The following is a 17,514-nucleotide window of genomic DNA, read 5'->3' on the forward strand; positions in this document are numbered from 1 at the left end:
GAAATTGTTGCATGTTGTGTTTATATTTTTGTTCAGTGTAGGTATCGTATATGTAATTATATTATTACACCTAGGGGCTCTATTCAATCCGCACCGCGGAAGTTAAGCTTTACATCATGATTGAAATTGAAAAGGCAATGTTCCTGCTTTAGCAGAGATGGTAAATGCTGCATATCTCGTCTCAATCGGAAATTACGTTTACATTTCTATTGCGGTATCGAATGCTTCAGCTGATTGTCGACTACAGGAAACGGAGGACCGAGCATGGCCCCATTCACATCAACAGGGCTATAGTGGAGCGGGTCGAGAGCTTCAAGTTCCTGGTTGTCCACATCACTAAGGACCTATCATGGTCCAAACATACCAACTCAACCGTGAAGAGGGCACGACAACGCCTCTTCCCCCTCAGGAGGCCAAAAAGATTTGGCATGGGCCCTCCGATCCTCAAAAAGTTATTGAGAGCATCTTGTTCTGTCTGCTACCGCACGGCAAGCGGTACCGGAGCGCCAAGTCTGGGACCAAAAGGATCCTGAACAGCTTCTACGTACCCCTGCACATTGACTCGGTACCGGTACTCTTTGAGCTAGAAAGGTAACTCCAAACACATTTTCACTAAGAGCAGTTGTTTAAACAAAGTTTAGTCATGAGTTGGCAAAAATGTAGTACCCATCAAAAGTTTGGACACTACTTTCTTTATATTTACTATTTTCTACATCGTAGAATAATAGTGAAGACAAAACTATGAAATACACATATGGAATCATGTTTCTTGACCCAAGCAAGTCTCTTATTATTGGTGTCCTTTAGTAATGGTTTTGTTGCAGCAATTCGACCATGAAGGCCTGATTCACGCAGTCTCCTCTGAACAGTTGATGTTGAGATGTGTCTGTTACTTGAACTCTGTGAAGCATTTATTTGGGCTGCAATTTCTGAGGCTGGTAACTTATCCTCTGCAGCAGAGGTAACTCTGGGTCCTCATGAGAGCCAGTTTCATCATAGCGCTTGATGGTTTTTGCAACTGCACTTGAAGAAATGTTCAAAGTTCTTGAAATGTTCCGTATTGACTGACCTTCATGTCTTAAAGTAATGATGGACTCGTTTCTCTTTGCTTATCTGAGCTGTTCTTGCCATAATATGGACTTGGTACTTGATCAAATAGGGCTATCTTCTGTATGCCAACCCTACCTTGTCACAACAACTGATTGGCTCAAACACATTAAGGAAAGAAATTACACAAAATATATTTTGATTTGTTTAACCATTTTTTGGGTTACTACATGATTTCATAGTTTTGTCTTCACTATTATTCTACAATGTAGAAAATAGTAAAAATAAAGAAAAACCCTTGAATGAGTAGGTGTCCAACTTTTTTACTGGTACTGTATGTCCATGTCAAGAAAGTTTACCAGCAGTTTTATTCTCCTCTTTTCTACTGTAGGTATTTAATAAAAAAATTGTATTCTGTTGTTGCTAGCGATAGTCATATATTCACCACTTTTTAAAATAAAAAAACCACCCTGGACCACCGCAGTCTTAAACTATTTATTATTTTAGTGTTAATAGTTGGTTAATGTATCCCTTATAGGAACTTGAAATGATCCCCACATAGAAATTATTTATTCAACCCCATTAACCATTATTATAGCAACACTTAGTTTTTTGGATGACATTCAGAAACAGGAATACTTCAATGGCTACTGTGAAGCATCAATAACACGCCAAACAATAGCAGTCAGGCAGCCAACAAAATATTGAAAGGAACCTGATACAGGGTAAAATGTAGTCAACACACCCACAGCCAGCCAGCAGGCCCACTGCTGGCAACCTTCCTTACCTGAATGCCTGCTTCATGCTTTGAATTCTGATGGAATACTTCTTCTTAGGGGTTCCTGAGGTCAAAGGCCACTCTTTTCAACAAGCCTAGCCAAGTGTATTTTCTTGTACACTAATGAGAACAAAAGAGAATGGCATATGCTCGCATCGACAGTGCTCTCAGTAGCTCATTTTACATCAATTAAACTTGGGGATTTTTATTGGTCAACATTGGACACATTTGATCAGAACGTTTATACCCCTAGAACAGTACTGGGATGAAAGAACCAAACAGGAGTTTGAGGAAGGCGAGGGCCAGGGATTTCCACTAGGCTTGCACTGCAGCCTATCAGGGCATAAGTCTAACTCTGCAGCTGCACTCCCTCTCCTTAAGGCCCACTCGAAGAAGCTGCCAAGCTATGGGAAGATAGTTGCTAAAAAAACATGACAGCTAACAGAGGTCATTTTCTGGAGTGAATTTGGCAAGAGGATTCCCACAGATGAGAAGCCTTCATGGAAGTATTAATAGATTTAGCAGCTAGGGAACAAGGCATATTTTTCACATCCGTGGCCCAGTATATGACGTTATAACCATATTATAACCAAACATTTGTAAGTAAACTAATTAAAAGCACACAATGCTGCTTAACCCACAGCTATCGTGAGGTGTCGGTGGCAGAGGCCTCAGTCATTACACAGCTCAGAAATTAGCTACACGGTAGGTAAGGACGGGAGGCAGAAGAAAGTGTTTAGATTACGTAGGCTAGTTTAGATGGGACGACGGTGGAGTATCTACTACATTTCAACAACCCCATCAGTCACAAAATGTATATTCTCCACATCATAATGTGAACAGTCTTCCACATTTCATGGAGACAAGAGAAACAAAGAAAACAAAACCCAAGCTCCACTTTAACTTAACTCCTATATTTTACACATGTGAATACAATGCTTAAAACAAAAGGCTTTCACTGAGAAAAAAAAAACAATACAAAAAAGTATTAGAAACATTTATGTGGCACCTTGCCATCTCGGCCGTGTCGGGTACAAGCCAGCCATGCATCTCCCAACATGGTCACAGATTTTCCCTTCAGTACAAACTCTCCAGTACTTCTCTATGTGCACTGCTACGTCCCCTGGCAGATCACTTGTAACTTAAAGAACAATTATGATAATAACTGTCATAATAGTATTAACAATAATAAAACATAAAAAAGAGACAGGATAAGAACAAACCATATACATTAACTCAATGAAGAACATAAATATATTAGTCACTTAAAAGACAGTGTTTTAGCTTCCCTGATGGTGAGAAAACTATCTTAGTGCACAGCATCATGACACGCTGGCTGGTGCAGTAGAGGCCAGTCCATTTTCAAATCATTAGAAACAGAGGACAGAGACAGGGCCCATAATGGGCTGTAACAGCAATGACAACTTAATATGCCAAGCTGAGGCACTGACCGAGGAAGCCAAGTGAAGTATTCCTGACATGAGGGTTGGAGTATTCCAGGTCAAAAAATCTGTTAGGGTGCAGAAGACTGTTCATTCTGTTGTCCGCAAGTGGGTCTCTGATCATCTCAAACTCCCTGCGTTTGTCTTCAAGAACGACTGCGGTCCTCTTGGGTTCCCACTAGCATTTTGCTGTATAACTTTTGTTGCTCCTCTTTGAACGTATCTTTTACCTTCCCTCGCTTTAAACCACCATCCCTACAAAGCAACATCATAATTCACAAATCCATTACACAGTACTCTGATGCTCACATGGGCATACAGCCGAGCAAAACTGAGCTGGGTTTAACAATGACACAGACCTGATATTATAAGCCTATAACCCATGTGTACATATGTTCTCTGAGACGTTTGCTATGGGTTACTCACCATAGCAAGTCCACCAGCCCTCCTTGCCTGGCGATAGCTGCTTTGACCCGACTGGCAAACTGGACTGCATCCTCTCCTTCCTGTTCAGAAAGGAAGACAAAGATGAAGACCTGGTTGACACACAAAGGAGACTGGGCCACCTGAGCATCAGACATGTCCTGGAAAGGGTCTCAGTGCACATATTGTATGAAGGACCTATCCTATTTAATAGCTACAGCCACTAATATGCAAAATTGGCATATTGTAGCGTAGTATCAAGTACATTTTGACAAACTGGGATATTAAATCAAGCACATTGCACTTCATGGGCCATGCATCAAGAGGACAGAGAATAATCTCTAAATATAGAGTGTTCTGATTCTGTGTGATGCTGTGTGACTATGATCTCCAGGTTACAAAGACTGGAGGAGATGGCTGCTCCAAAAGCCTGCTCCAAGTACTAGTTTCCCTTCAAGCAGCAAGTGGAAAATGTATTCAAAAGGCAGGACACCTCTGAGGACCAGATGGATCACAGCCCAAGTTCCTTCAACTCTGACAGTTAGTGAAAGACATTTCCCAACCTTCCTTCCCCCTGCTTTCTACATCAAAATGGGACGGTCGCTCGGTCAATGGCCAGAGCCCCAAAGCTGGCCAACCCCTGCCTCTGAACATGTTGTTTTAGGAGTGGGTGGTAGTACTCGACCCTTTCCTGTTATTCATGAGCGAGGTCTGACCAAGTTCACATCCACACCCGGCTCAAAATACTAAAAACATTATACGAAGTCACACACTGAGTGCTCATCCACAATCCTGGTACAAATTGCTTTGTCAAGCTCTGGTTGTGCAACCTAACATGAGACAAACCAACAAGTGCATAAGCCACGTCTAAAGGAGGCAGCCATGCTAGCCTCTCAAAAGACTGATTTGAATCACATTTCCTTAAATCAGGCGTGGAAGCTGAGAGGCCATCTCAACCTTAAAAATGTTCATGGAGGTGAATGCGGATTTGAAAACCCATTCAAAGCAGGATTTATTTGCATCACCAAATGCAAACTCTGGGTGGCTTGAGGATATCCTAGGTAAATCATGCCAGGCTGAGGTCAAAGGAAGGGGTGCATCATATGCATCCATTCAATATGGCCCACTGGTGTATTGAAATGATAGATGAAACAGCTAACTTGAGGGAGGTTAGCATGACTACACCCTCTTAAATATTGACAGTATACATTTTCCTGGGGCTAGAGTATGCTAATCAAATATCATGTGCCTGCCATCATTAAACAATGCACAATGGCCAGTCAAAAATGCCACTGAGCTTATTAGGGTGTTGAATCAATGTCACAGCAACCCTCAAGCCTTTTAGTGATATTTCAGAGAAGATGGATTTTAAAAGAAAACGGTGAGGTTTTGCCCAGACTAACCTCTCTGCTCATGGGTGGCAGGTACCACACACTGCACACAATGGCCCAGCTGCTCATCATCCTCAGCAGGTAGTTGACCATCCCAAACTGGCTGCTGTTCCAGAAGGCATCTCCAAAGCGGGGGTCGTACTGTTGGGGCCGGAGGGACGGGGACATCTGATTAATACTGTGGGACCGGTAAAAACACCACACTCAAGCAAGCACTCGCAACACACACACTCACCTTGATGGCCACAGGGTAGACTGTGGAGCCAATCTCAAAGCTGCCCTTTTTAAACATCATTACTGAAGTGTTGTTGATGCAGGTGCCTATGGGGAAAAGTCAGTGTTTACAAATGGGGAAAGGAAATTATATTAAATGGGTAACTTATAATCACATTTCCACAGTAGAAATGCAGAAATCAACACTACTGTAGTTGTGTTCAAAGCAGTAACTAAGGAAACACAAAACCAAAAACGACTCACCTTCGGGGAAAATGAGAATAGGAAGTTTAGTTTTGTCTTCTACATGATCACTCAATCTGCAACAAGAGATTTTGTAAGTGTACAGTAGAACTGGGCTATATGGACAAAAATCTATATCACAATAAAGTGACTTAATTCTCATGATAAATAAATAGAACAATAAGTCTAACATTAATGTGCACCAGTTACTTTTGTATACTTGTAAATGCTACTACTACTTTGAATGTTGTAGATATCAATAGTCCCGTAAGCAATTGCCCAAATTAGCACTTATTTCAAACTTCACATTTCTCTAGTATAGGCTACTTAACATTATCAGTAAAATGTCTTTGATAAGTGGTCGGTTTGCTCGGTGTCGATAATTGTTTATTTATCGTCCCAGCTCTAGTTTACAGTATATTGATTAAATACAGCGTGACTAGTCTTTACCAATACACAAACCCCAAATAGTCTTGTGTTAAATCAAAACATGTTGGTCACAGTAAACCTTCAATGGATTTTTGTCAATTATCCATTTATACTGAACAAAAATATAAAACGCAACATTCAACAATTAACGATTTTACTGAGTTACAGTTCATATAAGGCAGGGGTGTCAAACTCATTTTAGCTCAGGGGCCACATGGAGGAAAATCTATTCCCAAGTGGGCCGGACCGGAAAAATCATGGTATATATATATATATATAACTTAAAAACAACAACTTCAGATTGTTTTCTTTGTTTTAATACGATCAACATACAACATAAAGCTGGAGCCTGAGGACAGTGTGTCCAAAATAGTACAAGCACAACATCACTATTAATCATAAAACACGTCAAGTTTATTTGAAAATTCTAAAGAAAAAGAACACAAACACACAATGCCTCAGTGATTAACAGAACTGTTTCACAGATCACAGAACTATATCAGGGTGTCATTTCTCAGGCAGAAATGTAGATAAAAATAATGAAATCCTGTTCCCCAAACAAGTGCAAGAACCACAGAGTCAAGAATAGGTTAAATATACAAATAAAATAAAATCAATTAAAAACAATAGCACATCAACATAAAAACATAAACATAAAGCTGGAGCCTGAGGACAGTGTCCAAAAGCACAACATCACTATTAATCATAAAACACCTCAAGTTATTTGAAAGTTCTGAGGACAAAGAACACACAATGCCTCAGTGATTCACAGAAGTATATCACAGAACTATATCAGGGTGTCATTTCTCAGGCAGAAATGTAGATAAAAATAATGAAATCCTGTTCCCCAAACAAGTGCAAGAACCACAGAGTCAAGAATAGGTTAAATATACAAATAAAATAATTAAAAACAATAGCACATCAACATAAAAACATAAATCTGAAAGCGTTGCTCAAACTCCCGTAACAGTCCCGTTATTTTATCTTTGAACCGCTTCATGTCTGCCACATGTTGGGTCGCGCACACATTTTTCAGACAGGGGAAGTGAGCTGCATCACCACCGGCAAGTTGCGTCTCCCACAATGACAGCTTCAACTTGAAAGAACGTATGCTGTCATAATACTGCGTGACAACTTTGTTGCGCCCTTGCAGCTGTTTGTTCAAGTTATTCAGGTGCTCTGTAACATCCACCATAAATGCAAGGTCCTGCATCCATTCTGCGGAATGAAATTCTAACACTGGTTTGCCCTTTTCTTCCATGAACTGTTCAATTTCTTCTCGTAAATCAAAGAAACGCCTCAGCACAGCACCTCGGCTTAACCATCTTACCTCAGTGTGGTATGGCAGGCCATAGATGTGGTCTTTCTCTCTGAGAAGGCTGTCAAACTGACGGTGATTCAGGCTTCTGGATCGGATGAAATTAACAGTTTGGATGACCACCTTCATGACGTTATCCATCTTTAATGACTTGCAACACAAAGCCTCCTGGTGCAAAATACAGTGAAAAGTCAAAAAATCACGTCCTCCATTTGCAGATTGCATTTTCTCTCTGAACTTTGTCACAACGCCTGCTTTTTTCCCGATCATTGAGGGCGCACCATCTGTAGCCAGGCTGACAGCGCGGGACCAGTCCACTCCGACCCTGTCCAGCGCGCCGACGAGTGCGGTAAAAATATCAGCTGCTGTCGTTGTATCTGTCATCGGCACCAACTCCACGAACTCCTCGGTGACGGTCAATGTGTCATCAACTCCGCGGATGAAAATGGCCAGTTGTGCAACATCTGTAATGTCAGTGCTTTCATCAATTGCAACCGAAAACGCAATAAATGACTTTACTTTTTGCTTCAACTGGCTGTCCAAATCCACTGAAAGATCGGAAATCCTGTCTGCAACTGTGTTTCTTGTCAGGCTGATATTTGCAAAAGCCTTCCGCTTTTCAGGGCACACAATCTCGGCTGCCTTCATCAGGCATGTTTTTACAAATTCACCCTCACTAAATGGTTTTGAAGCCACTGCGATTTCATTAGCAATGAGGTAGCTAGCTTTCACTGCAGCGTCACTGATGTCTCGGCTGTGAGTAAACACAGACTGCTGTTTCTTCAGACCCGCCAACAGTTCATTCACCTTCTCTCATCTCCGCTGTCCTTGAAAGTTGTCATATTTGTCGGCATGAAGACTCACATAGTGGCGACGAAGGTTATATTCTTTCAGCACTGCAACATGCTCTGAACACACCAAACATACAGCTTTCCCATTCAATTCCGTGAAAAAATAGGATGACCATTTTTCTTGGAACACTCTGCACTCTGCGTCCACTTTTCTCTTTTTTGACAGAGACATATTGGGGCAATGAGGGTGCCAAAGCACATAATGTTAAAAGTAGAAGCTGTAATAAATATTGCGGGCAAAACAAAGTAGCTCATTGGCTGCACGTGCTTGACCTACTTGCTCTGCCCCGGTATAAACAGTTTGCTTGCTTAACACAATTGCTATTGCGCCATCCAGTGGACGCAATTGGAACAGCAGTTTATTTTATTGAAAAATTGCAGCGCATTTTTATACTTTACAAAATTATTATAAATTTTTATTTTATTTATTTATTTATTTTTTTAATCATCTCGCGGGCCGGATTAAACCCGTTTGCGGGCCTGATCCGGCCCGCGGGCCGGACGTTTGACACCCCTGATATAAGGAAATCAGTCAATTGAAATACATTCACTAGGCCCTAATCTATGGATTTCACATGTCTGGGAGCCAGGCCCAGCCAATCAGAATGAGTTTTTCCCCACAAAAGGGCTTTAATTACAGACATAAATACTCCTCAGTTTCATCAGCTGTCCGGGTGGCTGGTCTCAGACGAACCCGCAGGTGAAGAAGCTAAATGTGGAGGTCCTGGACTGGCGTGGTTATACATGGTCTGGTTGTGAGGCCGGTTGGACGTACTGCCAAATTATCTTAAACGACGTTGAGGGCGGCTTATGGTAGAGAAATTAGCTTTTAATTCTCTGGCAACAGCTCTGGTGGACATTACTGCAGTCAGCATGCCAATTGCACGCTCCCTCAAAACTTGAGATATGTGGCATTGTGTTGTGTGACAAAACTGCACATTTTAGAGTGGCCTTTTATTGTCCCTACCTGTGCAATGATCATGCTGTTTTGTCAGCTTCTTGATTATCCATCTACCTGACAGGTGTGGTATATATTGGCAAATAATAAATGCTCACTAACAGGGATGTAAACAGATTTGTGCACAACATTTTAGAGAAATAACATATGAAAAAAAAAACATGAAACATGGGACCAACACTTTACATGTTGCATTTATATTTTTGTTCAGTATAAATTATTTATAATTTCTCTGCTAAGGTACAGCTGAGTTAGCCTGGCTGACATGACTAACGTGGTACACAGCGAGGGAGAGCTGTGCCCCACAGGGCTGCACAGGATTTAAAAAATGTGTGTATATATATTTGCTTAGAAATAGAGCGAGCTTTGATTGATTCTCTCAAATGTTTTTTTTTTACACTAGGGGATTGAGACTTAGTTTTTTGAGTGGGAAAGACAGAGGAGAACCAACCAGTAAATGCACAGCCCCCTTTATTATTGACGCATCGTGCTGACAACATCAAGCAGCTTCCGAAACTCTGGTCAGGAGGACTTTGAGTTTGGTACCTGCCAGAATACAGCGGAGTGACTTCAAACTAAAAAGCAGTATAAGTGCTGATGTGCATTACTACCTTTTGGCCACTAGATGTCGATCTTTGACTTCAGAGCGTTCAAACCAAATGTGTGGGCAGGCTTTCACCATAGACTTCTGGATCACACCCATCAAACCACCATGGATTTGCCCAACCTGGAACACACACACACACACACACAGGTGTGGTTTAACAAACATCTGATGATACAGGTCAACAATCTCACACACATGCCTCTCTAAAATACAATTTTAATTATATATTCTTTGGTAAATTCTCTGTAAGAAAATGTGCATGCTTGCTTCTAAAATATATTTTTTAATGGTAGTAGAAAACCAGTAACGTTCTAAATTTGACACTAACTCAATGATTGACAGCAGTCATTCAGTGCTGTGGTAGGTAGCCTTATGTCTGACTGCTGTGCTGTTCATCATGGGTCTTGGGCCTTACCATTGCATAGCAGCCATCACTGGCCAGGATGATGACGTCGATGGGTGAGGTGTGGTTGGCCACACAGATCCCTCCATTCTTGGGCTTGTTTTCACTGGGAGGATGGAGAGAGAGAGAGAGCAGGATGACTATCAGGAAACAAGTGATTTTCAGGAAACTACCATTCCAGTGTAAGCTAGATCCTAACAACCCAGTGATGATGGAAAATGGGTGTTAGGGAGAAGCCATGCTCCCTTTCCCACACCCCTTCCTAATTAACATGAATGTGGTTGGAGGCTAATGATGTTAGCATTCAAAGCCTGACCCCCTGAGCATGTTGGACTGGAGTAGGAGCCTACATTCAGGAGATAAATGTTGCTGAACATGTTGTCGTGTTACCAAAAGAGAGCCCCTCTTACACCACTTCAGTATTATTTTGCCCGACCCAGACTAGGCAGAGGAACATGCTGTAACAGGCCCAGCGCTATATGTAGATTCCCTCAGGGGACATAACCCATACTGAATTCACCACATTCCTAGACAGTTTGGCCTGTTAGAAACATGTTGTTATGATCAGTTATTTTCATACCTATGTATTTATCTTTCAAAACATTTGCACTTAGGGCCAATTTCATGGACAGAGATTAATCTAACCCTCGTGGTCTTGGACGTAATTATTTATTTGAATGAGTAGGCATATTGTTTAAATACACTCCCTGACAGCTCATGTTATTTCATTTTTTTACTGCAAAACAAAGGGTAGGCTATATTGACAAGTTCATTTGACAAGTTCCCCATCTGACCTAGAGTTTGGGATGAGAAGGACTATTTATTAATCTGCTTGAGACATCTCTTTTGCAGCATTTCCCCCCATTTTCTTCTTTAACTTGACTCATTTGAATCAGCGTTGGCTAGTAAGGGCTTTGTCAAACAAAAATGTGACTTGTGGTTTTGTAGACAGTGGTGCTCTCCAGCACGTATTAAAATCAACACGTCAAGCCAGGGCTTTGGGCACTGTCTAGCATTGCCTCACACCATAAAAACTGAGCATCAAATCAAATCATCTGAGGACATTTGAACTGTCGGCAAACTGCCTGCATCATGTCAAAGGGAATGTCCACTTGACAAACAGTTCCCCCAGAGCACAGGCTATAACACTGTGGGTGTTAAACCCATAAGAGTCTTAGCCCTGTCTGAGCTGGGGGGTGCTCTACTAAGTTATATGGAATTGTTTTAAGAAGGTAATACCAAGGATCATTTAGCTATTTAATTTTGAATTTTAAGACCCCTTGAAGTATCAAAACATATATTTAAAAAAAGTACTTGATGAAAATGTATGCACTCGCTAAGTCGCTCTGGATAAGAGCGTCTGCTAAATGACTAAAATGTATTTTTGGCCTTACTGCTATTAGCCCATACAAACGCAGTGAATAACAGATTTACAACATGGAACAACAGAAATCTAAAAGGAAGTTTGTTCTGAAGTATATCTGAAAGATATAAGAAAGAGCAGAAGAAGAAAAGTATATATATATCTTTTCAGACACCTTTTTCCACATTTTGTTTCATTACAGCCTTATTCTAAAATTGATTAAATATGTTTTCCCCTCAATCTACACACAATGACAAAGTGAAAACAGTTTATTTATTTTTTTTGCAAATTGACAAAAATAAAATAAAATGAAATACCTTATTTACATAAGTATTAGTCCCTTTGCTATGAGACTCGAAATTGAGCTCAGGTGCATCCTGTTTCCATTTATCATCCTTGAGATGTTTCTACATCTTGAATGGAGTCCACCTTCGGTAAATTCAATTGATTGGACATGATTTGGAAAGGCACACACCTGTCTATATAAGGTCCGACAGTTGACAGTGCATGTCAGAGAAAAAACCAAGCCATGAGGTCAAAGGAATTGTCCGTAGAGCTCCGAGACAGGATTGTGTCGAGGCACAGATCTGGGGAAGGGTACAAAAACATATTTTCAGCATTAAAAGTCCAAGAACACAGTGGCCTCCATCATTCTTAAATGGAAGAAGTTTGGAACCACCAAGACTCTTCCTAGAGCTGGTCGCCCGGCCAAACTGAGCAATCGGGGGAGAAGGGCCTTGGTCAGGGAGGTGACCAAGAATCCGATGGTCACTCTGACAGAGCTCCAGAGTTCCTCTGTGGAGATGGGAGAACCTTCCAGAAGGACAACCATCTCTGCAGCACTCCACTTATCAGGCCTTTATGGTAAAGTGGCCAGACGGAAGCCACTCCTCAGTAAAAGGCACATGACAGCCCGCTTGGAGTGTGCCAAAAGGCACCTACAGGACTCTCAGACCATGAGAAACAAGATTCTCTGGTCTGATGAAACCAAGATTGAACTCTTTGGCTTGAATGCCAAGCGTCACGTCTGGAGGAAACCTGGCACCATCCCTATAGTGAAGCATGGTGGCGGCAGGGACTGGTGGACTAGTCAGGATCGAGGGAAAGATGAACGGAGAAAAGTACAGAGAGATCCTTGATGAAAACCTGCTCCAGAGCACTCAGGACCTCAGACTGGGGCAAAGGTTCACCTTCCAACAGGACAACGACCCTAATCACACAGCCAAGACAACGCAGGAGTGGCTTCGAGACGTCCTTGAGTGGCCCAGACAGAGCCCGGACATGAACCCGATCGAACATCTCTGGAGAGACCTGAAAATAGCTGTGCCGCGACGCTGCCCATCCAACCTGACAGAGCTTGAGAGGATCTGCAGAGAAGAATGGGATAAACTCCCCAAATACAGATGTGCTCAAGGCTGTAATCGCTGCCAAAGGTGCTTCAACAAAGTACTAAGTAAAGGGTCTTAATACTTATGTAAAATCAGTTATTTTTTGCAAAAATGTCTAATTTGTTATTATGGGGTATTGTGTGTAGATTGACAAGGGGGGAAAAAAACAATTTAATCCATTTTAGAATAAGACTACCATAACAAAATACTTTCCGAATGCACTGTACTTTCATTCATTTTTTCAACTTGTGAGGCCTAGAGCATAACAACCGATTTGTACGTGTTCGTTAGTCTCCCCTTTCCACAGAGGGGTCAAATGTGTGTAGCCCAAACTGTTCAGACGCTACAGACAGAAGTTGGCAGATTCGCTGTACCGACTTCAGACGAGTCCCAAGACTCTTGTGGGGGTCGTAGAGCAAAACGGAGAACACCATCGTGTTCGTGAAAGTCTCAATAGTTTGTAGGCCAAACTGTTCGGACGCTACATACGATTTTGTGAGAAGACCAATTTTCGGGATGTCTCATGGACTGACAAACACCACTCTCTCTGTCACCTTTCACTGCGGAAGTGAGACATCGGCGGATATGGTGGATTGAGACGCATCCAATGCAAAAAAGATATATCTCGCTTAAATTGACAGATTTTTATGGGGATTTATTTAATTATGCTAATTCGATTTCCACGGGGCACGGACATCGACTCTAGGGGGGTTTTAATGCTTGAACGATGATGGGTTTGCTGATGATGTTTCTATGCCGCTAGTGCCTTTAGTGACACCTAGCCTCGTAAAGTCCGGGGCAGCAGTTTGTGCTGGGTTCTTCTCAGGGTACTCTACCCCAGACCTAGATGGAATGTGATGGCCTTGTTGGAACCACCAAACAGGGAAAGCATTAATACAGGACTACGATCGAATTCTACTACACTGGCTCTGATTTGCAAACTATCACAGATTACAAAAGGAAACCCAGCCGCAAACTGCCCAGTGACGCAAGCCTACCAGAAGAGCTAAATGTCTTCTATTCTCGCTTCGAGGCAAGCAACACTGAACCATGCATGAGAGCACGACTGTGTGATCACGCTCTCCGTAGCCGATGTGAGTAAGACCTTTCAACGGGTTAACATTCACAAGGCTGCAAGGCCAGACAGATTACCAGGATGCCTACTCAGAGCATGCGCTGACCAGCTTGGCAAGTGTCTTCAATTACATTTTCAACCTCTCCCTGACCTAGTCTATAATACCTACATGTTTCAAGCAGACAACCATAGTCCCTGTGCCCAAGAACGCCAAGATAACCTGTCTAAATGACTATCGCCCCATACCACTCACATCTGTAGCCATGAAATGCTTTGAAAGGCTGGTCATGGCTCACATCAACATCCCAGCCACCCTGGACCCACTCCAATTCAATTACCACCCCAACAAATCCCCAGATGACGCAATCCCATACTGCCCTTTGCCACCTATGTGAGAACACTGTTCATTGACTACAGCTCAGCATTCAACACCATAGTGCCCTCCATGCTCATCACTAAGCTAAGGACCCTTGGACTAAACAGCTCCCTCTGCAACTGGATCCTGGACTTCCTGACATGCCGCCCCGTGGTGGTCAGGGTAGGCAACAACGCATCCCCCACGCTGGACCCTCAGGGGTATGTGCCTACTCCCCTCCTGCACTCCCTGTTCACCCACGACTGCGTGGCCGCGCACGACTCCAACACCATCATTAACTTCACCGACAACACAGGCCTGATCACCGACGACAATGAGACAGCCTATAGGGAGGAGGTCAGAGATCTGGCAGTGTGCTGCCAGAACAACGACCTCTCCCTCAACGTCAGCAAGACAAAGGAGCTGATCGTGGACTACAGCTACTGGAGGGCCGAGCACACACTCATTCACATTGACAGGGGTTATAGTGGACGAGTCGAGAGCTTCAAGTTCCTCGGTGTCTACAATATAATATGCCATTTAGCAGACGCTTTTATCCAAAGCGACTTACAGTCATGCGTGCATACATTTATTTTTTGTGTTTATGGCTGGTCCCGGGGATCGAACCCACTGCCTTGGCGTTACAAGTGCCGTGCTCTACCAGCTGAGCTACAGAGGACCACGTCTACATCACTAAGGATCTATCATGGTCCAGACACACACACAAACACAGTCGTGGAGGCTGAAAAGGTTTGGCATGGGCCCTTAGATCCTCAAAAAGTTATACAGCTGTACCAGAGAGCATCTTGACTGGCTGCATCACCGCTTGGTATGGCAACTGCTTGGCATCTGACCGCGCTACAGAGGGTAGTGCGTACAGCCCAGTAAATCACTAGGGCCAAGCTCCCTGCCATCCAGGACCTCTATATCAGGCAGTGTCAGAAGAAGGCCCTAAAAATTGTCAAAGACTCCAGCCACCCAAGTCATAGACCTCTCTGCTACCGCACAGCAAGTGGTACCGATGCACCAAGTCTGGAACCAATAGGACCCTGAACAGCTTCTACCCCCAAGCCATAAAACCGCGAAATTGTTAGTTAAATAGTTAACCAAATAGCTACCCGGACTACCTGCATTGACCCTTTTTGCACTAACTCTATTTCATCACATACGCTGCTGCTACGGTTTATTATCTGTCACTTTATTCCTAGTTATATGTAACTAGGAATATCTACCTCAATTACTTCGTACCCCTGCACATCGACTTGGTACTGGTACCCTGTGTATATAGCCGTTACTCATTGTGTATTTATTACTACTTTTATTATTACATAACCACCACGTACACTACCTCACTGCTCTAGAATTTAAACTGATTCATTGAGGTCTGCTCTAGTACACAGTCCAGCAGTGTTCATCTGTCAACAGTGGTATATAGTGCATACCATTCTCATAATGGCATCAACATGCTTTCTATGTGTTTTGCAATAATAATGTGTGTGTCTAGTGCTGTTGCTTACCTGTCGTGGTAGGTGATGATGGCAGTGAGCGCTCTGACACAGATCCGGTAACACATCAGATGCACCTGCTCACTGAGGAAGTTCTTCATCCTTCAGGAAGAACACAGAAAACAGGGTCTGAGTCTCAACACCTACAATGTTGTTACTACCGTAATTACTATGCTACTACTCAGGTATAAGGAAAGTGTTACAATGATGAGAAATTCTTACCTCCCATTTGGAAGAAACCCGATGATGGAGGTGAGAACGACAAGAAGACCCACACCGGTGAAGGCAAGAGTTACCCTGTCAGAGAACACACAGAGCTCCAGTCAAACACAGCTCAGGACAGCCCATTCTAATCATAGGACTTCTGTGTTTGAGCTTATCATGTGCATATCACATAACATATACAGAACATATGACATATTCAAGGTGTCTTTAACAGACAGTTGTGGCAGTGCTTTCACTCTCACTAATGCTAGCAGTCAAGTGGACACGGATTACACTCTGGATGCGCAATGACGTCGTGGTTACCTAACTGAAACTTTCATTAATAAGAGCCATGTTATAGTACACAAGGTCTGTCTCCACTTTCCCTGGGACCATAAGGCCATGTGGGTTAAAGCTGGCTGGCAGGCAGACAGGCAGCAGGTCTAATCCAGATGAATCCGCACTACACACAAAGCTGGAGAAGGAGGTGCAGATTTAGATTTAGCAGAGCTCGTTAGCTCCACCTCACGTGAGGAAAGGTGAGTGTGTAGGTCAGGAGGTGAGCGAGGCTAACAGACTCACAACACTGACCTAAAGTGGTTCTACTAGTTCACTGCTTGGTGGGTTTAACCTTTTCACACGTGAGTTCCAAATATCTTTAACGGTCGCCGCAGCGTGAGTTGTTTTATGCACGTGATGTCAGAATGCACTCACTGTTCCAAAATGTGATTGTTACGCAACAGGACAGTTAACACGCGCTGCCTGCTAATTATCTATAGGCTGTTTCAACTTATCAATTTCAAATTATTTTCTAACAAGTTTTCGAACAGTTTGAATTGAGGTGTGTTCCGCCTCATTAATTCACATAGAAGTAGCCCATTTCAGTGTTGCGGACAACTTATGTTTGAGGCTTTACTGAGCTGGACTTCCCTCTTCGAGGAGAGCCATTCCCCATTTTTTCCGCACATCAAGTATGCAGACATTTGCTCAGTCTTGCACGAACTGGAACATTTTCTGGCTGGCGCTCGCATTGTTGTTTCCCTTACAAATAATAACTTTGGACATGTGTGCGTTCCTATCAAAGTAAGTGCCTAATTTTCTGTATATCATGTTTCTACTGTATCATATGTATGGAGCATAATGTATTTACAGTTTTATTCACTTTTTCAAGTACTGGTGACAAATTCAGATTATTGCATGGATTGTAATGGACACCTGATGTGTGTAAAATACTTTTTTTGAAGGTTGTACTGATTATAATGAGCTAATGCTAAGCTATTTGCCAGCTATGTGTGGCGCCATGTTTGTTGACAATATACAATGCATTCTTGGCGTCACGTAAACGTCTTTCAAGAAGCAAAGTATCACTTGCTACATTATCATGATGAAGCAAAAAGCATCATGAACACCGGTTGTATTTGCCGGGCCGAGAGTACTTAGCACATCTGAACAGAGTGCCGGCCATAATGATACAATATACACAGAGTGTATAAAACATTAAGAACACCACCCCCCCTCCCC

General features: G+C 42.6%; 1 protein-coding gene across 3 annotated transcripts in view; it reads right to left on the bottom strand.

The window, feature by feature from the left end:
• Positions 1 to 1,528: 1,528 nt before the first annotated feature.
• The window catches only part of LOC121530897 (glycerol-3-phosphate acyltransferase 4), a 30,513-nt gene continuing 14,527 nt past the window's right edge, over positions 1,529 to 17,514 (bottom strand). For all 3 annotated transcript variants that reach the window (XM_041836249.2, XM_041836250.2, XM_045226905.1), the window contains 9 exons: positions 16,012 to 16,086; positions 15,802 to 15,891; positions 10,116 to 10,209; positions 9,705 to 9,820; positions 5,559 to 5,614; positions 5,317 to 5,402; positions 5,094 to 5,222; positions 3,694 to 3,773; positions 1,529 to 3,522 (listed from right to left, as the gene is read on the bottom strand). In XM_041836249.2, coding sequence (XP_041692183.1) covers positions 3,414 to 3,522; positions 3,694 to 3,773; positions 5,094 to 5,222; positions 5,317 to 5,402; positions 5,559 to 5,614; positions 9,705 to 9,820; positions 10,116 to 10,209; positions 15,802 to 15,891; positions 16,012 to 16,086 — 835 coding nt within the window. In that variant the 3' untranslated portion in view covers positions 1,529 to 3,413. The remainder of the gene's footprint in view (positions 3,523 to 3,693; positions 3,774 to 5,093; positions 5,223 to 5,316; positions 5,403 to 5,558; positions 5,615 to 9,704; positions 9,821 to 10,115; positions 10,210 to 15,801; positions 15,892 to 16,011; positions 16,087 to 17,514) is intronic.

The sequence above is a fragment of the Coregonus clupeaformis genome, chromosome 18 (genome assembly GCF_020615455.1).
Source record: "Coregonus clupeaformis isolate EN_2021a chromosome 18, ASM2061545v1, whole genome shotgun sequence".
NCBI classification, from domain to species: Eukaryota; Metazoa; Chordata; class Actinopteri; order Salmoniformes; family Salmonidae; genus Coregonus; species Coregonus clupeaformis.